At 43.4% G+C, this 23964-nt stretch overlaps 2 protein-coding genes across 15 annotated transcripts in view; one reads left to right on the forward strand and one right to left on the reverse strand.

The window, feature by feature from the left end:
• Window positions 1-4842, forward strand: part of FARP1 (FERM, ARH/RhoGEF and pleckstrin domain protein 1) — a 194590-nt gene extending 189748 nt beyond the window's left edge. For all 14 annotated transcript variants that reach the window (XM_083501135.1, XM_083501138.1, XM_083501142.1 and 11 more), the window contains exons 26-27: window positions 783-934; window positions 3013-4842. In XM_083501135.1, the coding sequence (XP_083357261.1) occupies window positions 783-934; window positions 3013-3094 (234 nt within the window). In that variant the 3' untranslated portion in view covers window positions 3095-4842. The remainder of the gene's footprint in view (window positions 1-782; window positions 935-3012) is intronic.
• STK24 (serine/threonine kinase 24) overlaps window positions 4843-23964 on the reverse strand; it is a 39431-nt gene continuing 20309 nt past the window's right edge. The window contains exons 3-11 of the mRNA XM_083501270.1: window positions 23570-23626; window positions 21624-21732; window positions 21273-21430; window positions 19617-19802; window positions 18169-18314; window positions 16269-16392; window positions 14498-14566; window positions 11514-11650; window positions 4843-10638 (exon numbers count right to left, since the gene is read on the reverse strand). Coding sequence (XP_083357396.1) covers window positions 10599-10638; window positions 11514-11650; window positions 14498-14566; window positions 16269-16392; window positions 18169-18314; window positions 19617-19802; window positions 21273-21430; window positions 21624-21732; window positions 23570-23626 — 1026 coding nt within the window. The 3' untranslated portion in view covers window positions 4843-10598. The remainder of the gene's footprint in view (window positions 10639-11513; window positions 11651-14497; window positions 14567-16268; window positions 16393-18168; window positions 18315-19616; window positions 19803-21272; window positions 21431-21623; window positions 21733-23569; window positions 23627-23964) is intronic.

The following is a 23964-nucleotide window of genomic DNA, read 5'->3' on the forward strand; positions in this document are numbered from 1 at the left end:
AAAAATGACTTGAAATTGGTGCAGACAGATGTATATAGAAAATCAAGGGAATGAGCGCACTCATAGTGGACTGGCCACTGTGGGTGGAGATTGGCAAGGCTTTTGTGTCCATTTGCCCCATTCCTGGGTATGTGCTCTATTTTTTAACACTGACTTTTAAATTGCTGTCATACGCACACACTGTGCCTTGGGTGAAGGGTGAGGTAAGAAATTGACTTGGAGTAGAGGGAGAGGGATGCAGCCTTCTTGTGAATAGTTCCCACACCCCATGAGACACGTTTCCACGTGGACTCACTTCACAGCATCCATCTAGGGGCAGTGATGGCCAAACTTGGCCCTCCAGCAGTTTTGGGACTACAGTTCCCATCATTCCTTGACCACTGGTCCTGTTAGCTAGGGATGATGGGAGTTGTAGTCCCAAAACAGCTGGAGGGCCAAGTTTGGCCATCACTGATCTAGGGGATCAGAGGAGCCAGAAGAAAGGGACAGTCACACACACACACCCCAAAAAAACCCCACCTGCTGGCCGGAGCTTTGAAGGGCCTTTGAGTGACTCACTTCAAATAGTGCCAATCTGATGAGGAAGACTATAGCTTTTGGATTTCCACCCAGATGCCTCATGTCCCTCCCAGCTGTGAGCCTACCAGGGCCATATATGAGAGGCATTTTCTGTTTAGGTCCCAAGAGTCAGTGAAAACTGTGGGGACACAGTATTCTGGATAAAGGGAAGTGACTTCTGGGGGGATGGTCTGTTTGGTGAACGATTTCTCTCTTGTTTTTAGGACAATCATCCTTTAGCTAGCCTCCCTCTGCTGGGTTACTCTCTTACCATTCCTTCCGAATCTGAGAACATTCATAAAGACTATGTCTTTAAGCTACACTTCAAATCCCATGTGTACTATTTCAGGGCGGAGAGCGAATACACGTTTGAAAGGTATGTCAGTTTTCCGTGAGCTGAAATGTCATTGCTTTTTAATTCTTTACTGCAAGGCAGAATTATTCATTCAGCTGCCTTGTTTTACACCTTAGGGGTGTCCCATGAGCTATAACATAAACACACAACTACTATTATAAAGTAGTTGTTGTCTTGTGTTATAAATCAGGCACTGCTTGGAGTCGTTTCTTTGTGTTTTCCCTTCAATGAAAAATACAGAGTGGCTTGATCAGTGTGGACCAGAGGAAAAAAGTTAAGAGAACCAGTGGTCTATGGTATTAAATGTATGTACAGTATTTTTCGTCCCATAGGACGCTCTGTCATAGGATGCACCTAGTTTTTTTGGGGGGGAAATAAAGGGGGAAAAATTCCCCTTTATTTCCCCCACAAAAGCAGGTCGGGGAAACAGAACCAGGTCGAGGAACAGTGGGATGGCGGCGCTGCGCCTCCCTGCTGTCCCCCGAGCTTGTGGGGCTGGCCGATGTCTGCCCAGCGCGAGGGGCGCTCTGCATCAGGGCGCCCTGCCCACCGGGCGGCAGGCTGCTATCAGCAGCGTGGGAGGCCCTGCGGGGAACTCCTGCAAGGCTCCCCACGCTGCGGATGTCTGCCTGGCGCGGGGGGCGCTCTGCTTCAGGGCGCCCCTCGCGCTGGGCGGCAGGCTGCTATCCGCAGCCTAGACATCCCTGCGGGACCTCCCACAGGGCTGCCTAGGCTGCGGATGTGTTCCCGAAGCGCCGGGCACTCTGCTTTCAGGGCGCCCGACGCTCCGGGAAGCAGGCTGCTATCCGCAGCCTAGACATCCCTGCAGGACCTCCCGCAGGGCTGCGTAGGCTGCCAATGTCTTCCTGAAGCCTGGAGAGCTCTCCAAGCTTCAGCAAAAGCCTGCATTCGCCCCATAGGACGCACCCATATTTCCCCTTCATTTTTGGAGGGGGAAAAGTGCGTCCTATAGGGCGAAAAATACGGTAAGTCCCCACTCCGTGCTATAAATAGAGGCATCTATGACTGAGCACACAAATACAGTGGACGCTAGGGTTGCGAATGTGATCTGTGCAGGATACACGTTCGCAACCTGCAGAGTTCACAACCTGCGTCTGCGCACGCTGTGATTCGGCGCTTTTGCACATGCGCGACCGCCAAAACCTGGAAGTAACCCATTCCGGTACTTCCGGGTTTCAGCGGCCCTTTACCTGAAAAAATGCAACCTGCAGCGTCTGTAACCCGAGGTATGACTGTATCCCACTGGATTAAAATACTTGAGGTGTGTGCGTGTTGTACAATACAGTGGTACCTCGGGATACATACGGTTCAGGTTATAGACTCTGCTAAACCAGAAATAGTACCTCGGGTTAAGAACTTTTCTTCAGGATGAGAACAGAAATTGCGCAGCGGCAGTGGGAGGCCCCATTACCTAAAGTGGTGCTTCAGGTTAAGAACAGTTTCATGTTAAGAACGGACCTCTGGAACAAATTACCGTAATTTCCGCCCCATAGGACGCACCGGCCCATAGGACGCATCAAGTTTTTTTTTGGGGGGGGGGGAAATAAAGGGAAAAAATTTATTTCCCCCCCAGGCGCTTGTGGGGCCGGCAGCGGGGAGAAGCACTCTTCTCCCCGCCACCCGCCTTGAGATCAGGTCCAGGGACAGCGGGGAGACACGCTGTGCCTCCCAGCTGTCCCCGGAGCTTGCGGGGCAGGCAGCGGGGAGAAGCGCTCTTCTCCCCGCGGTCAGCCTCCAAACCACATCGGGAGACAGCAGGATGGTGGTGTTCCGCCTCCCTCTGTCCCCCGACCTTGTGGGGCTGGCGCTGGGGCTCTCCTGAAGCCTGGAGAGCGAGAGGGGTCGGTGCGCACCGACCCCTCTCGCTCTCCAGGCTTCAGCGAAAGCCTGCATTCGCCCCATAGGACACACACACATTTCCCCTTCATTTTTGGAGGGGAAAAAGTGCGTCCTATAGGGCGAAAAATACGGTAAGTACTTAACCCGAGGTACCACTGTATTTCATGTGTTAAAAGGCACACAACCACATCTTAAGGGGAAATGTATTAAGTATTTGTTTTTGTTTTTGTATCGCTTAGATGGATGGAGGTGATCCGAAGTGCCACTAGTCCAGCCTCGCGCATCCACGTTTTAAGTCACGAGGAATCCCATGCTTATTGATGACTGAACTCCAAATTGTTCATTCCAACAATTGCTGCTTTTCTAGAGGACATTTGAATTCTTTCTCCTTTTAAAGTTCAGTAAAAACATAAATTCGTTTTTTAAAAAACTTGTTTTGGAGCAGCTTTTTGTAATATTGCCTCAAGCAGGGTTGTTTACTATTATCGGCCAAGTGACTGTCTCGTATTTGTCCTTTGGTGTGGTTTTTTTTTTTTTTAGCTTGTGCCAGTATTAAAATATTGTCCTTGGAGTGCCAAAAGACGATTTCCTTGCCTCAAAGATTTGCACCAGAAATAATAGAATTTTTGGAAAGCAAAATGCATTTTCTTTCAGACAAACCCCTCAAAGTGATTAATTCGTAAACTGCCATTTTTTTTATATAAAAAAAATGTATTTCCTATGTATGCATTAACAGCCTTCAAATGTTCATAAGGGGCAGTCTCAAAGCAAGGAGGGGTAATTTTAATTACATTATTCAGTGTTTCTACACATTTTACTTCTAAAAATTAAAGTTACCAAGCAAGGCTGTAGACTGCTCATTTCATCTTACCAGAAGCCGAGAGCATTTGCTTCAAATCTGGTCAGGAGGTTCTCTCTACTCTTCCTTGGCACAAATTATGTTCCAGTACATAAAATTCTGCAAGGTGAACAGTTTACATGATTAACCTGTGCAATATTTAGAACACTGATGTCCTGTGAAGGTTGAGAAGGGGAATTTGAAAGCTGGTCTAACATGTCAACAGCTGTCTGGTACAAGAATTGTGGCACTAATTTGTGGTTCAGTAAAGACAGTAACAGCATCGTGAGTTTTGGAAGAATCCTTTTCTCTCTCTCTTGTGTGGTATGTTTCCACACCTTTATTTAGAAATGCTACTAGAAACCAATCCACATTTTGTGTATATATACACATCTGAAAGCAATTAGACACAACATCCTTAAATGTTTTTGCATTTGCTATGTTTGAATCAAATGTAGCCCAGCTGGAAAGCACAACATTTGCCCTTTTCACAATGTGCAAAAACGGTTCAGAATGTGGCTTACTGGAAAAGGAAATGAAGTATATCAACGTCTTAAAGAACCCAATAATTTTAAGGTAATAATCTGTCATATTTCTCTACCCCTACTTTAAAAAAAAGTATGACGCTGAAATCTTGAAGACAGAAAATCTCATTTTTAAGAAATGCCAAAATACATGACTTGCCAGTGGTATTCCTTTAGGAATAACAAAACCAACCAAGTTCGATCATGCTATTTACTACTTTCAATCTATACATGCTAATTTAGCATAACTAATAGAGTGACTGTCTTGTAAACATGCCTGCAAGCTACTCAGTCCAGATTAACTAGGCACAATCTTTCAGTATAACAAAAACAACCAACAAACACACCAGGAGTGCAAAGCAAGGGACATCTAGTTGCAATTTGTAATTGTGCTATGTGTGAACCCCTCACCTTCCCCTTGTGTTGGGTTTACCACTCCCACCTAATTTAGACAAGTATCGTTTCTTACCTTCTCGTATAACAGCAACCTACAGGAACAAACAACCACAAATTAATGTATATTTACCTGTATATAAGTAAAATTCCTGCGCATCACGGCTATAAAGTTCCAAAATTCTCAGATGCACATATAAATGAGCTGCTTTGAATCCCCACTATGCTGTCTCTTCTCTCCCCCATGTTCCTTAAAATACTGGAAACTGTTTTCCTAGATAATGTCGCCCATAAACACACTCACACACCCAAAATTGTTGCGTTTCTTTATTTCTGTGTCATGTAACATACAAGGAGTTGAAGAACAGCTTGATGTGTGACCATAAGCAATTTTTATACAGGCTTATAAATAGAGAACATCATTACAGAAGAAAATAGAATTTGATAAAAGGATAAGGGGGGCTATTCATTGGGTATTTCCTCACAATAGCTAAAAATGAGACCTCCATGTACAGAGACAATAGATACCCAATTACCAGACACTCGGGGGGTATGAGGAGAACGGCTAGTTATCAACAGATTGCTGTGCTTGTGTATTTCCTAAAGGCAGATGGCTTTGGACTAGGTTTTGATCTGATCCAGCCAGGAAATTCTTTTAATTACCTGTAAAAAGAATCCAACACATGCTGAGGGCAGCAATAACCACCTGGGCAAATTCCTTAGCCAAGTGATCGCTCCTTATTATATTGCAACATATCCTTAGCATGTACTTGGTTAATAGACACCCTGGCCTGATATGTTAAGGTCTGCCTTCCTCACCCAAACTGGTTTTATACGGAAAGATGTCCAGTGTCTGTTTACTGTACCTTTTGCTTATGAACTAAAGATAAACTCCACTTTACTGTAACGGCTTCAAATGGGGTAGCTGCCTTAAGCCTGCTGCAGCAAACACAGTACTGTCACATCTCACATTGATTTATTGTGGCGTAAGCTCTCCTGGACCATGTAGGGCACAGCACACGTTTTGGCATGCCCAAAGGTCACGGGTTCAATCCCTGGCATTTACAGGTAGGGCAGGGGGAAAAACCACCTCTGGAACAATGCAATCTGGGGGAGGGAACCTTAGGCCCTCCTGAAGTTGTTGGAAGTGCATAAGCCCCAGCCAGCAGAGCCATTGGTCAGGGGTGATATGAGTTGTTGTTCCAAAATCATCTGGAGGACTGCAGGCTCCCCATCCCTGATATAGACAATACTGAGCTAGACAGACTTAATGATCCAAGCCAGTATAAGGCAACGTCCTATGTTCTTAGTGATGTAAGTTTACTGGAAGACTTTCAATTAGATTTTCCGGGGGGGGGGGGGATTTCCAGAGAACTTTCTGATGCCCTAAATTGATGGAGATCTGCTTTAGCATGTTTAATTTACATTTTGAGTAAAAGGAGATGATTTTATGTGCTGTATAAATATCGCAATTTCCCCCCCAACAGCCCAAAGTATTAAGTGAAATATTGGGTGGGGAGTCAATAAAGCAAATGTGTTTAAATGTCATAGTCGGAACAAATTCAAAGGTTTACATTAAAATATTCCATTAAAAATTATTTGTGACTTAATAGCATATATCACCTCACATGGTTTAAGTTTTAGGGGAAGGCACTGAAACCTGTCAACGCTAATTTTCTGCACACCCAAAAACTATGTGTTTATATTATTTATGCATGCATTCTCCCAAGGGATCGTACCTAAAATAATAATAATTAATAATAATTTCAACTCTTGATACTGCATAAGTTAACTAGTTCTGTATCTGTTTATTATGTTACTAATTTTAAGGAACAACTTGTTTTTAGAAGTGGAAAATTCTCCGTTTCAAAATATTTCTGGATTTCTTATTTACAAAAGTTTAAATCCTACGCTGCTGCTTTAAATTGATTACGGCAGTGTTTACTTTATCAGATGCATAAAGGGTCATCTAAAGGCACACAAGTACCGAAGAAAAGTTGTAATCAGTGGCGCCAAAAGGTCACGAAACATGAGAGGCAGATGAAAGTCTGCTGAATCCAAACAGATAACAAGACCCACCACCAGGGCTTTTGTAGACCTGATATCTCTTACATTTGGGCACACTGGTTACACGTATGTGCATCTGCTAACTGATAATCCTATGTGCATCTGATCAAGAGGACTCTAGCCAATGAAACCATGACAACAAAGCTTTCAGGTGTCATGGGGCAATCCTTTTTCCAATCTTTTTTCCACTGTGCATTTGCAACTTCAATTCAGTAGCAAATGTCTAACAAGAAAATATGGGGCCAATTCCGATGCTTCTGCAATGGCTACAGCAAGGTGAGGTGTAGGAATAGGTCTCAGGATCTACAGTCCTGCAGCTGCCGTGATCCTTCCTCTTCAAAACGGGTGATGGAAGTGGTAATCATGTTAATCATCATTATGTAGAAAAGCCAAGACACACATTACCCGCCCCAATCAGTAAGCAGAGGTGGGTGTGCTGCGTGGAGGGGACAGCTAGAAGAAGAAACCTCCGAACTTCCCCTAAAGATGTTAACAAAAACGCCCGTGCTGCAAGGTACCAAAAATACAAAACGCTACATGACGATTAAGAACAAAACAAGACCAGATGCAACTCCCAACACGACCAACTATTAGGGGAACCAAAGAGCCCATGGCACCTAATCAGAAAACAGGAGACTTTCACTATTTCACCAGAAGTTCTGTGCACCAACACAACAGCCACCTAACCTCCTACACCCAACTACAAGAGTGCAACGGCAAGAGAAGCAAAACATGTGAAAAGTGACCCGACCCACACAAACAGGAAGCCTTTCTTGTTCGAAAGACTTGGGTTCGTTTTTACAGCTCACTTAGCGCCCTAATTATACTAAATCTTGAAAAAGTGGGAAATTTCTAGAGTAACTGTGGAAGTGTTTGGTGCTCACTAGCAAGAATATTTTAAGACTGAAACCTCCCCTGGCCAAGGGACGAAAAGCTGTATTAGCTTACCCCAGCCTTTCCCATAATGGTGCTCTCTAGAGGTTTTGAAGTGCAATTCCCAGCAGCACCAGGAAGCATAAGCCAATGGCCTTGCTGACACCATGCACATCGAAAATGCAGAAAGCATACATTGCATTTCCCTAGAAGAGCACAATTCTAATACATTGTTTAAAACGTGACACCCATTAACTTAAAAGGCCAAAGTAAAAAACATACAGCAAAGTTTGAGAGGTGATTTGGAACTACAATCCAAATTTGATCATAACCAGAAGAGAATTGCAATTTTACTTTATCTTCTAACAGGAGGGTAAGAGTGAATGTCATGACATCAAACGCAACAGGAGTTTCCCTCCTGCAGCCTCCCACCTGCGAGCAAATTTTGGAGGTGCATAGGAGGAGGAGGAGGAGGAGGAACGCCACTGAAGTACAGTCCCTTGCATAAGCAAGACACCACAACTGGACATCCTCACCCACAAAAATTATTGTTCTGTAATCCTATGCATGTTTATTTGGGAGTAAATCCAACTGAATTCTGTGTGGGACTTGGGTAAATAGGCATAGGATTGGGTGCAAATCCCTAAATCTTTCAGCAAGTCTTCAACTAAACACCTCTGTTAAAAGCCATCTTTGTATAAGAGCTGCCCAATTATGCAAATATAGTACCGCAAAAAAACCTACCAATTAAAAGAAAAAGGCCACGGTCAAGGTGTCTCTTGTAGTCCAACGCCCAAATCTTCAAAAGAGTTTTCTGCCTCAGTCTCAAACTGTGAATACTCTTAACAAAGTGAATTGCAATTATTTTTCTTACAGTAGCTCCATTTGGAAAATGCTGTTAGGTCTTAGGCTCCATGTAGACTGGAAACTGGATCACGTGTGTGTGTGTGTGTGTGTGAGGAGTTTTCCCACAGGGTACCCTCTTCAGACTAAAAGTTGCCTCTTTTTCACCAGTACTCTGCTCATATGATTCAGGCAGTCTGGTCTCACTTCCAGAAGTTACCTCCTCTCTGTTTTACAAGATTCCCCCCTTCCCTCTGTGCCTCCTGTCACAGCCCACTGCAATCATTAGAGTGCTCCAACCCTCAGGGAAGTCTTTTCAGGGAGCCTTAGGCAACCCTATAGAGGAGGAGGAGGTGGCAAAATCAGTTTACATCAGACCATTTTAGCAGGCAGAATATGGTATAAGTGTTGGAAGTGAATTTTCACACCTGGCTCATCTTTAGTCCATATGGCATAGGAAGTTCTCACTCAAGGTGTGATCAGGCATGGTTGGACTCAAAAGGGTACGTTCCGAGTTCAAGTTCATGGGTTTAATATTATTGAAGACTAAAACAAAGATTTCACGTTCACTCGGAACTGTGAAATATTAAAAATGTTGACTAAGGCTGCAAGCCTACCCTTCTTTACTTAGGAGCAAGTCCCACTGAAATCAATAGGACTCACTTCTGACTAGACATGGTTGGATTGTGATGTAAGTCATTGTCAGCAACCTATTTTCTTTTGTTAGCCCCTTTTAATAATTCTTGAGAACTACATCTTCACATGGATGTATTCCATTCACCTCAAGGAATTTCTTGAAAAGAAATAGAGTCAATGGAATATCTTATCAGATATTTATACAGCATTTACAAAAAAAATATTCCCAATAGGCAAAATGTTGACATTCTACTGATTTCTGCCCATTGTAAAAGAGGCCGAGTTCAGAAGATGAACCACAAAAGATGTAACAAGCAAATATACAGATATTTAACTAAAGTACAGCAGTGAGAATATCTATTTTAAGTTTTGATGAAATTTCAAGTATTCTCCCCCTTAACAATGGATCTTGGATACCAAGTTAAATCAAATGTATCTCTCAATGATCATGATTAAAAGTTTTCATATACATAAGTTTCATATATTTTATATTGTTTTTAAGATCACCATCTTACAAATTGCCATTATCCAGCCTCCTAAGTGGTGTTTCAAGAGAAAAAAAAAATATTTAATTTAGTTGTATGAGATGTTCTGATTTTACAAGGAAGTTCAAAAAAACAAAAACCCTAATAAAACTGAATTCAGACTTTGGATTGGCACAATTTAGACTGATAACAAAAACCCACTAAAGCAAACAAGTATTAGAGAACCTCAAACCAAGTGATTCAGGAAACTGAAATAATCAATGTCGTACCATGATTAGAAACCCAACTCTAGATTAATAAAAAGAATAACACCGTGTAACAAAACTAGAGCAAACTTTGCATCTGAGGTACAAACCAATTTTTTATAGCACAGCTTTTTGACCTACAAATACAAGGTCAAATCAAACCTCTTGTCATACGGTTCGAAAATGTCATATAACAAAAGGCAAGCCAATAATCAGTTTTGACCTGCCAAAATATTTACCTCACTAGCATCATCTACAGAGAACTTGGCCATTTGTACAGAGGGATTCTATATGCACATTGAGCAAGTTTTGAGTAAAAAAGGTGACTATATACAAATCTGTACACAGAGCCAATGGTATGTTTTCCAATTCACAGATTCATCGACTTAAAGCAGTTGTCTTCAACTTGTTCAGGTCCGAGATCCATCTTAAATCCCAACCTAAAATATGATACCCACTTCGTCCCCACCCAACCCCTTTATTTCATCTCCCAATCTTATGCATTTTGTTAAAATAAGACCCTGAAAGAAAACAGTGGCCGTACCATTGGGGCGCCCACTTTTAGATTGAGACATAAATCGCTTCTGAATCTGGATCGTTGAGTTGAAGACCAATGACTTAAAGCAAGATACCTGAGATTTCACAATAGCTTTAGTTTCCTAACTGCAATCCTAAATATACATCTCAGAAATTTAAAAAGATACCTCCTTTGAATATGTGCATTATTGTTTTTTCTTTAAAAAAAAAACTATACAGAGCTGAAAAACAATGCCCTTGCTATGTTGTCCATTTGTGTTGATGCACCTTCAGGAATGTCCACATACTGGAGAGCTCACCACTGAAAGCAACAGCGGCAGACCAGCATTTGAGGAGGTGCCTAGAGGAGCCACATCAAACAAGCAAACGCCGCGAAACAATACTTTAGTGGGATGATTTGCTTCCTCCTCCAGTTACTGAATACCTGGGGGGGGGGGGAGAAATGGTGTCATGAAAGCAAAACCGGTGATCAAGCTATTTTGTGATGGCAGTTAAGATAATGCTTCTTTTCAAGCCTATGTCTCTAGAGATGGAGGCAATCTCAGAAGATTCCAAAATCAATCCAAAACACACCCAAGTTTGGGAAACGCTGTTCTAAAAAGTGCCCAGTTGGCCCTCCCCTGCCCCTCATATGCTCTGGTAATTTTACTCTCCTTGCAATTTGCTATGCTCTCATAAGACATTTGCTCAAATCCAGAGTTTGTGGATGTCTTAAAACCTGCCACTACAGTGGAACCTCGGTTGTCGAACGGAATTCGTTCCAGAAGACCGTTCGACTTCCGAAACGTTTTGACAACCAAGGCGCAATTGCAGGTCGGCAAAATCCATTGGGGGGAAATGGAGCAACCCGCCTCGGAAGCCGTTCGACTTCCAAGGCACGTTCGAAAATGGAAGCATTTACTTCCAGGTTGTCGGCGTTCGAAAGCCGTAACGTTCTACTTCCAAAGCATTCGGCAACTGAGGTTCCACTGTATGTCCAATCTGATAGCAAACAGTAAATTAGTGAATAACTCAAGGCTATTCCTTAAAGAGTCAATAGTTCTGCTAATAACTTATGCCCTGTGACATCCTTGATTGTAGAAATGTTACTCCACTTACTAAATCATACAATATTACCTAATATGCATGAGTTCAAACAAGCAGGGATTTCTGCTAGGAGAATTCACATCTCCTTCTGGCAGAGAATTCAGGTTTCATACGCTTTGGCCATGTGGGTTAGGATACCACTGATACATTTACGTTGAAGGAACCACACTGAATTGGATAATACTGTTTCCTGCTAGGTGGCTTTACTATTACCTCTGAAGCCTCTCCACAAGCTCTGTCACCATGGTATCTGAAATGCCTGGACATGCTTCTTCAGCCAAATAGATAGCCTCTCTCAGTTCTTCTATGGATCCCATGTTCCCCCCGCAAGCTTGACTCCTCTCTTTCAGCTGAATCAAAATAAAAAAGGGCGTTAGCCATGTAACCATTTGAAATGCGTATACAATCTAAATGAGCAAAAGAGTTTTTTAAAAAATCAAGTACCACCACACTTTAGGTGTACAGACTGCATGGAGATCTACAACGTACATTGAAACTATTGTATGTTATCAAGCAAATCTCAGCTAAGAAATATCAGAATCTCTAAAAGCATGAGCAGGGCTTTAACTTGACAACTGCTTATAAATGCATGGTTTAATGCAGGGCAACATTCTACACGGACACATGTATAGCAGGGTCATGTCCCTTATTTTCAGCAAAATAGCCTTTCCCATCCTGATCTCCCTCCCTGAACAATATGTTCCCTTTAAAAGCACCAGGAACTCACAGAAGTAACCAGGAGGCTGCTGTGCCAAAAAAGGAAAGTAATTTCACCGCACAAATAAATTGCCTCTAATGGCAACGAACACATTTAGTGAGTCACTAGGCTACCTTTTCGTTGGGAAAGAGTTCCTTTCCGTCTCCCAATAGGAGTTTGCCACTCCATGCCCAAGGCTCAGAGTGGTTAACAGTTTTAACCCAGCAAAATAAAAACTGCAGAATCGAATACACAGCTAATATAAAAAAAGCAGCCATGCGTGTGTGTTATGGGGAATGGTTGGCTCCTCTCACACCACAAGGTGCTTCTCTGTGGCACTGTGGGTTAAACCACAGAGCCTAGGACTTGCCGATCAGAAGGTCAGCAGTTCGAATCCCCGCGACGGGGTGAGCTCCCGTTGCTCAGTGCCTGCTCCTGCCAACCTAGCAGGTCAAAAGCACGTCACAGTGCAAGTAGATAAATAGGTACCGCTCTGGCGGGAAAGTAAACGGTGTTTCCGTGCGCTGCTCTGGTTCGCCAGAAGCGGCTTAGTCATGCTGGCCACATAACCCGGAAGCTGTACGCCGGCTCCCTCGGCCAATAAAGCGAGATGAGCGCCGCAACCCCAGAGTCGTCTGCAACTGGACTTAATGGTCAGGGGTCCCTTTACCTTTAACTTAAGAAATGTGGGCTGCACTACAGCAGCTGCCCCCCGCCCTCTTCAAAATAGAGGTGGGAGAAGGACTTCTACTGCTTCTCCTTATGGCTCACTAACATAACTGCTAATATCCCCACCTCCCACCATGAGGTCTTTAAAACCAGGAAGGGAACAGGGAGGAGAGGGGGCAGGAACAAATGCCGCTTCATCACTGTGTTTCTCTAACCGGGGTTTCCCAAACGTGGGTCTCCAGCTGTTGTTGGACTACAACTCCCATCATCCCTAGGTAGCAGGACCAGTGGTCAGGGATGATGGGAACTGTAGTCCAAAATCAAATTGGGAACCCAAGTTTGGGAAACTCTGCTCTAACTCTTGAAGACCAGAAGATGGACAGATACCCGCTTTATGAAGTACTCTGCAGGCAGTAATGGGTACTCCCCACTCTGGTGCATATTAAATTCAAGTTTCGACAGTCTTATCCCCTGCTGCTACCATGCTGTAACCTTCCCCCAACATGGAGCTCGCCAGATATTGCTGGACTACAGCCCCCATCATCACTAGGCGAGGTGGAAAGGATGCCCTAGTGCCTTTCAGCATCAAGTCCTGGTTCAGACTTACATCTCTCCCAAAATCCCCCTAGGCCTTAAGCTAGGAAGCTGCTCTATCTCAGCTCCAGCCTCCCATCTGCTGTGCAGCAAGAATGCTGTTGACCTTCTTTGCAGAGTTATTGCAAAGACGGGATAGTCTTTGAGCTTCTGAACAGGGCTACATAGGTATTTAATTGTTACTACTACTATTTCCAATATGAAGGGATCAAAATATCACTGCAACTCAGGGTTTCCCAAACTGGGGTCTCCAGCTGTTTTTATACTACAATTCCCATCATCCCTAACCACTAGAGATGATGGGAGTTGTAGTCCAAAATCTGCTGGAGACCCATGTTTGGGAAACCCTGCTGTAATTCTCATTTTTTTAAAAAACGAAATCTTGCATTTATCCTATATGTACTTAAAGAAGCAAAACTAATTACATTTGTTTTCCTGTATTTTCTCCCATCATTTCTAAAGCGGGGGGTGGGGAACACCGGGCTCAGGGACCAAATAGGTAAAGGTAAAGGTACCCCTGCCCGTACGGGCCAGTCGTGACCGACTCTGGGGTTGCGGCGCTCATCTCGCTTAAGAGGCCGGGAGCCAGCGCTGTCCGAAGACACTTCCGGGTCACGTGGCCAGCGTGACAAAGCTGCCCAGACAAGCCAGCACCAGCGCAGCGCACGGAAACGCCGTTTACCTTCCCGCTATAAAGCGGTACCTATTTATCTACTTGCACTTAAGGGTGCTTTCGAACTGCTAGGTGGGCAGGGGCTGGGCCCGAACGACGGGAGCTCACCCCGCCGCGGGGATTCGAACCGCCGACCATACGATCAGCAAGTCCTAGGCGCTGAGGTTTTACCCACAGCGCCACCCGCGTCCCTCAGGGACCAAATACACAGACTCTATTTGTTGCTTGGGACGCTTCCCCAAGTCCTGCCTCTCCTACCCAGACCACAACCCTCACCATGCCAGGCTCCACAGTCTCTGAGAGCATCTGCCTGGCTGGAATGGTTCCTTAAATGGCGAAAGCATCTCTAGCTTGCCAAGAGGGAGGAATGTACGTATATAGAGAGACTTTTGCATGTCAGGAATGTAGCCTACTATACAAAAGGGAGGATCATATATTTTGCTCCACCCGTTTTGTACCTGGCCCCACCCACCACCGGCATGAGTCTCCCAACCAGGAAGGCTGACCACAAGGCAATGTGGTCCTCACGTTGACTGGAAAACAGTGAACCTGATGGAAATTTACCTCTGTGAATAATGGCGATATGATTGTTGATAAGCACCGAGATAAAGGACGCCTTTGAATGGTATTTTCCTTTGGGAGAAAAAACAAAGAATTCCATAATACATCAAGCGAGATACATATACTGAACATTTTCTCATTCTTTTCCTATATCCCACATTTTATGCAACACACACTTCCAAGTACAAATACATCCAGAATTCATTAATGCATTATTGCAAGCTGAAATTCAATTTTGAACAAGTGGAAATCCTTCTGTATATCACATAACAAAAGTTCTATTACAAATAACAAGGAAATGTAGTTAAACAGACAATTAACTATGTAGCAAAGTGTACTTTAGGATTATGAAATATTTCAGATGTGCAATACCAAATAAATTAAATTTGAGGTGGGTGGGAAGTAAGTATGTATCTGATGAAACTTCAGGAAGGAGTTGGTTTACTATTTGCAAAAATATAAAATAAAACCAAGGGAAGACATTACAGGAACACATGTGCACGTGCTTAATGCGTAAACCGGCACACTGAGGATGGCAAACAACTGCTGCATCACTGCCACATGCCAACCCAGGAATATCTTTCAGCGGCACTAATACAGTGGCTGCTGCTAGCATCATCAGATGCAGCATTGCACAAAGCAATCACAGGTTTGGGTAGACAGACTCCGTGATACGGATAGCATTAAAAATATCCCATCTGCCAGCTACTTGTCCCAGAGATCTGGCAAAGCCCCTTTTTCACTGTTGTTCCCAAATGCCCAACACCCGGTTGGTTGTCAGGCACGGGAGAACCACAGCAAAAGGGGCTTTGCCAGCCCTATGCTTGGCACTTGGGAAGCACTGCACACAGGAAACCGCTGCTTTGAAAGCCCTTTTTCTGTACTTCCAAAGGGCTGGCAAAGCTGCTTTCTGCAAGGACCGGCTGTGCGATCAGGTTCCAGCTGTGTCTATCTGCCCCACATCTGACACCACATATAAGGCCAGGTCTGGGGTAGGTGGGCATGGTTTGGGGGAAATTGCCTCTCAGGCCAAACTGGGACCCTTGCCAGGTCAAAATTGGCCCACAGGCCAGAAGTTCCCCAAACCCATTTAGTTTCACAGGAATTTTGATGGACCCTATACTTAGGAATCTGCACACTGAGTTCTGAATGTGCAGAGTTACAAAGGGTTGCACCCAACGTTGCTGTTCCGCTTGCACAACCGACACGTGCTTGTGCAATGGAACGTGCCCCTCTTCTCTTCCTCCAGCCCTCTGCACACCACCTCGACTGCTCCACAAAGTTTAGGGCGGGGGTCGGCAAGGTTTACCTCGCCAGGCCAGATCACTCCAGTGGAGATCCCTCCGTGGACCAGACTGCGCGTGTGTGTGAGCACACGGCCGCGATTTCTGGTGTTTGCGTAGACACAATTTCCGGCATCTGCGCAGATGTGATTTTCAGCGCCGCAGAAGCGAGTTCCCGCGCTGCGCTGTGCCTGTTTAGCACAGCACACGGAGACTCACCAAGCCGGCAGCTCGGGGGCCGGTCTAACAACCCCCGTGGGCCGCTTGTGACCCATGGGCCTTAGGTTGCCTACCCCTGGTTTAGGGCACCTCCTGGAGCTAATTTTGTGGCTGCACAGAGAGGAAGAGGAAGTCCTGTTAAGCAAGAGAAAGACTGCATGCAGGGTACAGCCTGAAACCTCACATGTAAGCTGTGATAATGAAAGTTGAAAAGCATGCATTTCTTCTTAAAATACTTTCAGTTTCTTGTTTCCTTCAGTGTCTATAAATACCTTGTTCCTTTCCCACTCGTGTAGCTGAGTAGCTCCATTCTCAAGGTTCTTGGGATCTTTCTCTCGGATTGTAAATATCCAGTCACCTGAATCACTGCCACCCGAGGCTTGGCCATCTGTTTCCCTTTAGCACAAATATTTTTTCATGGGTTATGGCAAAGAAAATAATCACATTGTTCATATGATCATCATCAGCTGTTAATAAAACTAAACTGGCAAACTCGAACATGATTACTTTAAACCAACTCTATCACCAAAATTCAAAGTTTTTATGGACAGAAAAAGCAATCTGAAATAGGTTTTTAATAATTAGGCGCCAGAATTATTACATCCAGCATAAATTACAAATCTGCTCCATGATCCATTTCTGGATTTATACAATCTTAATAGGTAAAGGACCCATGACAGTTAAGTCCAGTCGCAGACGACTCTGGGGTTGTGTGCTCATCTCGCTTTATAGGCCGAGGGAGCTAGCGTTTGTCTGCAGACAGTTTTCCCAGGTCATGTGGCCAGCATGACTAAGCCGCTTCTGGCGCAACCAGAGCAGCGCACGGAAACGGCGTTTACCTTCCCACTGGAGCGGTACCTATTTATCTACTTGCACTTTGGGCGTGCTTTTGAACTGCTAGGTTGACAGGAGCTGGGACTGAGCAACGGGAGCTCACCCCGGCGCAGGGATTCAAACCGTCGACCTTCTGATTGGCAAGCCCAAGAGGCTCAGTGGTTTAGACCACAGCACCACCCGCATCCCACAACATTCTACATCTTAGCAGCATGCAACAAGCCCAACTAAAGCATGAGTGTTTTGGTAATTTGGTAATAACACTCCATCACCATTCTTAGGGATTTTTTTTGTCTATTCAAGCTGAAATCAAGACAAATGTAAAAAGTGTGCATGTGTATCACATCTGTCCCTGTGAGTTTCTCCCTTCAGGTTTATCAGAAAGGCTCCTTAACACAATCTCAGCAACGTAGACTTTAAAAACAGCACTTTTTAAATACTGTCCTACAGCTCTCTTATACACAAGGGTGCCATGCTTGGGACATGCTTGCTTCAAAGTATTCCTCCTATACTTCATTGGGGGGGTTAATTTTTAAGGTTTTTTTTTATAAAAAAAAACAACAACAACCAGATAAACAAATTTAACAAATTTTAAGATTAACAGTTTAAAAAAATAAAAATTAATTTCCAACTGAATAAATCCTTAGAGGTTGACTTCCCACTCTTATCTTCATGGTGTGTTTTTTTGCCGGACCTTTCCTGCTGCATTATAATCTTATCCATTACAAAACTTTGATAAAATTATTTTCATAATTCTTTCTCAAATCCCACTCATTTATCTATGATGCTACCCCAAATAGTCCAAAAAAAACAAAGAACTGCATTCTTTAAAAAAAATCCTTGTCTTTCTTGATCTTACTTGTTGTCCTCATGTTCTTTTACTTCTAAAACTCAACTTTAATTAAAACTTTCCCTCCCACACTTCAGATCGCAGGTGACTGCTCCAGAGTTATTTCTGGTTACCCAAAGCATTGAAAAAGGAAGGATTATGTACATACAGGGGTACTTCGAAAGTTGAACGAAATCCATTCCAGAAGTCTGTTAGACTTCCAAAACGTTTGGAAACCAAGGCGTGGCTTCTGATTGGCTGCAGGAAGCCGCGTCGGACATTCGGGTTCCAAAGAACGTTTGCAAACCAGAACACTCACTTCTGGGTTCGTGGCATTCGGAAGCCAAAATGTTAAGACTCGCAAGGCGTTTGGAATCCAAGGTACGACTATACTCTTAAAGTTATGTTACTTTTTAGCAGTTTAATTTTGAGTATGCCCAAGATATATTGTTGTTTTTTTTTAAGCTTGCCCCACCGCATCTGCAGTATTCTCCCGCTTTCCCGCTTACCCATCTGAATCTTCAGAGCTGGAGTTATCATGGTTCTGCTCAGACTTCCATCTTTTATGCCTGTCGATGAGATCTGTCAAGTAAGAGGTTTTCTTTGCATTCCGTATTATAAACTTGTGCTTCAGCAGTTCTTTTGCCGTTGGTCTCTTAAAAATAAAAGCAAGTTGCTTTGCTTAATACACTTCAGTTGATTTGCAAGGAGATAACTGAGAAAAAGAAACTGAAGTCCACCAAAATGCTAAACATACAGTCACTGAAGAGAGACACCAGGCATTGGTTTATTTTAAGAAATGTGTATTTGTGGCTAATGAATGCTTAATTCTCCTGTATTACTTTTATTCCTTTCTCAGCATATAGCAGGGGTAGGCAGCCTAAGGCCCGGGGGCTGGATCCAGCCCAATCAACTTCTAAATCTGGCCCACGGACGGTCCAGGAATCAGCGTGTTTTTACATGAGTAGAATGTGCATTTTTATTTAAAATGCATCTCTGGGTTATTTGTGGGGCATAGGAATTTGTTTGTGGGTTTTTTTTTCAAAATATAGACCAGCCCACCACATGGTCTGAGGGACGGTGGACTAGCCCACGGCTGAAAAAGGTTGCTGACCCCTGGCATATAGATTTCACTAATAATATAGATAGGTGGAAAGATGAGCCATAGTAGACTTTAGGCATGAATTCACTGATACTTTTAGACGGATTCGTCAATGCAATACATGCACAGCTACCTAAATCCCTAGCTGCCAATCAAGCGTTTCCCTATTCCACATTCCAGAAACAACCATTGCACACAACAGGAAGGTGGTCAATGCATTGGCTGAAACCCTTCGCCCTGTCCAAGTGCTTCCATGACAAAAGTAGTTGCTAATCAGTAGTATAGATGGATCATAAAAAGTTAGAAACAGCTTAAAATGTAGGCAGCTTGTAAACCTCCATCAAAATATTTTGATCCTAGAGAATGTAAGAAAGCTAAACGATTTTGTGGAAGTGACACCTGTTTGTCATCAGCCTGAACAAAATGTGGACTGAATACACAAAGTGAAACCCACATGAACATGGTTTTGGCGAAGATTTTTGAATTTGAAAGAAACCCTCTCAATTCTCCTTTATCTTAACTGAAAGAGGCTGTTTTGAATGAAATGCTGTGGCAACCCAGTTGGATAGGTGAGGTACAAATAACATCATCATCATCATTATTATTACTAAATTGAATGTGTAATCGATTTTTTAAAAGTTAACACGGGAAGGAGAAAGGCAGACATTTTCACGATAAAGCTCCACAAAAACAGGGATGTATCAGAATAAAATTATTTTGCTGTAAAAAAAAAAAGTATATCCAATACACAGAACGTTCAAACGTTATCGACATTTCAGTCTTCCATTTTCCCACATGTGCGTTAAGCAACATGACCAAAGGTATATGGGGTGTGGAAAAACCAAAACAACTTACAAAACTTGGGTCCTTGTTCAAGCAGGCTTCAACGAACTCCTTCAGAGGTTTGCTGTAGTTTCCTTCTAATGTTGGTGGGTTGTTCTTTGGGATCAGGAAGAGAACTTTCATGGGATGCAGCTCTGAATGTGGAGGCTCACCTTTCGCAAGCTCTATGGCTGTTATGCCCAGTGACCAGATATCTGCCTGCAACACAGAAGCCATCTTACTTACAGCAGGAGGGAGGCAAAAAGGGAGCCCTTTCATTGAAACCAACTACAACATTTCATTCATTTCACTGACTGATCATTCATGAAACAAGCACACCCTTCCCTCTGCATCTTAATTTTAGGTATTCGAAATAAGCACTCAAAATAAACATGTCTGTTTTTCAAACCCGTTTACGTAACAATTCTGGAAATATTATAATCCTAAACACCTGCGTGAGCAGTAAGGGCTATACAAAAGGGATCCAGGTAAATCCTCCTAAGAAAATTTCAGCGTGATATACAGTCTGAAGGTCCTTGTGTGAGAGACAGGGAAGCAGAAATCTCTCAGGATGAGAGGCTGGGAGAAGAGAGGAACGCCCCCAGGTGAGAGCTGGGAGGACACGCCCTTTTCAGTATGGGACAAAAGTTAAGATATATTGGGGAGAGAGGATCCTGTACTTTTTATCTCTTCTATCTTTTCTTTCTTCTTTTATTCTCTGATTGTGTGTGTCTGTGTGTGTGTGTGTGTGTGTGTGTGCGTGCGTGTGCGCGCTTAGAACAAGCTTGTCTTTTATTGTACTCTGAAAAGCGTTAATAAGACATACAGTATATATACAAACCTATATATAGAAAATATACAGTATACAGTGATACCTCTGGTTACGTACTTAATTCGTTCCGGAGGTCCGTTCTTAACCTGAAACTGTTCTTAACCTGAAGCACCACTTTAGCTAATGAGGCCTCCCACTGCTGCAGCGCGATTTCTGTTCTCATCCTGAAGCAAAGTTCTTAACCCGAGGTACTACAGTGGCACCTTGGGTTACATACGCTTAAGGTTACATACGCTTCAGATTACACACTCCGCTAACCCAGAAATAGTGCTTCAGGTTAAGAACTTTGCTTCAGGATGAGAACGGAAATCGTGCTCCGGCGGTGCGGCGGCAGCAGGAGGCCCCATTAGCTAAAGTGGTGCTTCAGGTTAAGAACCGTTTCAGGTTAAGAACGGACCTCCGGAACGAATTAAGTACTTAACCTGAGGTACCACTGTATTTGTGGGTTAGCGGAGTCTGTAACCTGAAGCGTATGTAACCCGAGGTTGGTTCTTGAATTTAATCTGTTCCAGGAGTCCATTCAACTCCAGAAACTGTTCAAAAAGCAAGATGCAGCTTCCGATTGGCTGCAGGAGTTTCCTGCACTCAATCGGAAGCTGCAGAAGCCGCGTTGGACATTAGGCTTCCGAAAAATGTTCGCAAACTGGAACACTGACTTCCGGGTTTATGGCATTCGGGAGCTGATTTGTCCAGGAGCCAAGCCGTTCGAGTACCAAGGTACTACTGTGTGTGTGTGTGTGTGTGTGTGTGTGTCTCAATATCAGCATGGCAGATTAATATTACTTCACCTAACAAAGACAAAAGAAAAGATTTTCAGGCCCAACTCTGAACCCTAAGCATTCCTCCTTTAATCTTACCTTTGAATCATACGCTGACTGCTTTATTACTTCTGGTGCCATCCAAAACGGTGTACCCACAAAGGTATTTCTCTTTATTTGTGTATCAGTTAGTTGTCCGGCTACACCAAAATCTGCTAGTTTGACTTCTCCTTGTTCAGACAGCAGCACATTAGCAGCTAGAAAATATGTTTTTTTTTAAAAAAAAGAATGTTGAGTTCAAATGTTTAAAGCTAAACAGGTTGACTTAGTCAAGGACCCACAGAAATAAGGACTAGCTTATGTGATTAGATTTCAGTGGGTCTACTCTAACCATGACTAAGACTAGATCCATCCCAAAGCATTTGAAACATAAACCCTACGAAGTTTTACCTTTAATATCTCTGTGGATTTTCTTTTCTGAATGCAAATAATCAAGGCCTTTCAGAATCTCTCTCAATATCGTAGCAATCTGGATTTCATCAAGAGACCCTGGTTCTAACTAGGAGAAAACACAACAGATTATTTTTCCAAGATAAATGTCGCACAAATACAGCTGATAAACCTTTGTGGGTGGGGAAATTGAAGTCAAGAATTTTAGACACATCATACACAATAGAGGAGAAAACGTGAGCAATCAGCCAACGACACAAAACTACAGAAGTATTTATTTTGACCATTTCTGCACATTCATGTTCTCAGACAGTGGCATTACAAAAAGCCAACTCGGGGTGTAAGCTTTTCCCCTTGGGAACTGGGATAGGCTGGGAGGAAGGCTGCGAGGAATCGGAGGGAGGGTGCCGAAGAATCGGGCATTCAGCTGGAAGGGAATCTGCTCCCCTATAATCAGTTCAATACTGAATCACTTGTGGAGTTTTCCGTGTTTGACTGGGCTGCTCCAGGAGGACAGAGCCATTTGAGGCAAACAGCCTCTGCTCACTCATCATTATTCCAATTTTATTACAGCGGATCATGGCTCACAGTTTTCCTATTCAATATTCAAGGAAGATGATTAAGAATGGGGCATTTATTCCAATAAAAATCAAATGACACAATCAAAATACCTTTTCCTGTATTATTAAGCCAAGAACTAATCAAGAAAGAAGATTCCACCTAAACATTAGGAAGAACTTCCTGACAGTAAGAGCTGTTCGACAGTGGAATTTGCTGCCAAGGAGTGTGGTGGAGTCTCCTTCTTTGGAGGTCTTTAAGCAGAGGCTTGACAACCATATGTCAGGAGTGCTCTGATGGTGTTTCCTGCTTGGCAACTCGATGGCCCTTGTGGTCTCTTCCAACTCTATGATTCTATGATTCTAATGGTTCAGTTACATAAATTTACCCTTTTACTAAAGTTAGTTAGCACAAATTTATGAGGCTTACATGAAGATGGCTTGGAGCCATCAAAGTGAGGGTGGGAAATAAATGCAAGAAATAAATAAATTCCTATTGGGGAGATCCAGTGTAGCAAAAACTTTTCTTCTTCCCAACCGCAGAATGCCGCGGCGAGACTCCTTACGGGGTCCTCGCTGCGAGATCACATTCACCCGGTGCTATACCAGCTGCACTGGCTCCCGGTGGGGTACAGGATCAGGTTTAAGGTGCTGGTTTTAACCTTTAAAGCCCTATACAGCCTAGGACCCTCGTACCTACGGGACCGCCTCTCCTGGTATGTCCCACAGAGGAACTTACAGTCTTCAAACAAAAACATCTTGGAGGTCCTAGGCCCACAGAGAGGTTAGGCTGGCCTCAACCAGAGCCAGGGCTTTTTCGGCTGTGGCTCCAAACTGGTGGAACACTCTGTCCCAAGAGACTAGGGCCCTGCGGGACTTGACATCTTTCCGCAGGGCCTGCAAGACAGAGCTGTTCCACCAGGCCTTTGGTCAGGGCACAGCCTGACTCCCTCCTTTGGCAATCTTCACAGAACTTTAGCCTAATGGTTGCCATCAATTTCAGCTGAATTAATTTTATAATGAAATGATTTTAGAATGTTGTACTATTTTATTGTTGTTAGCTGCCCTGAGCCCGGCTTCGGCTGGGGAGGGCGGGATATAAATAAATTATTATTATTATTATTATTATTATTATTATTATTATTATTATTATTATATTCCCCCTTGCACCTCCCATGCACTCTCAAGATATGACCTGGAGGGTTGGGGCACACCAGAGCAGTTTTTGGGGTGCAGGAATGCTAGAGAGGAAAGAAAAGCAGCTGAATGTCTTTCTGTTTAAGCAGTCGGACATCACTGGACATCACTCTGAATTTATAATGCACATAGAAACAACTGCAAATTCAGATAAATACCCTTTAGTTCCATTACTATAAGCTGATTACTTACAAGGTCAAGAGCAGAACCTCCGCCAAGATATTCCATTATTATCCATAATTTTGTATCCTGTAAAGGTAGAAAAATATTTATCTAAATATCAGCCAAAAAAAATTAAGAATTTTTTTTTACATCGTTTTCATTAATGCTTTATATATAAGTAAAAAATAGTGCCCAGTCCCTTTTCCTTTTGTGCCCTGCCTTTTAAAATGTAAGCCTGGGGAGCAAGCATTGTCTTACCACAAGTATTCATAAGCTACTCTAGGAATTGGTTTTGACTGAAGGGAAATATATAAACACACACACACAGCTCTCTCCTGCAATTTTGCTTCTGCAAAACTAAGGAACATATACTTTTGAGGCCCTTATCCTGGAAATAAGTTCTACTACTAAACAGAGTGAGTCTT

The sequence above is a fragment of the Podarcis liolepis genome (genome assembly GCF_965112155.1).
Source record: "Podarcis liolepis genome assembly, chromosome: 4".
In the NCBI taxonomy this organism is placed as follows: domain Eukaryota; kingdom Metazoa; phylum Chordata; class Lepidosauria; order Squamata; family Lacertidae; genus Podarcis; species Podarcis liolepis.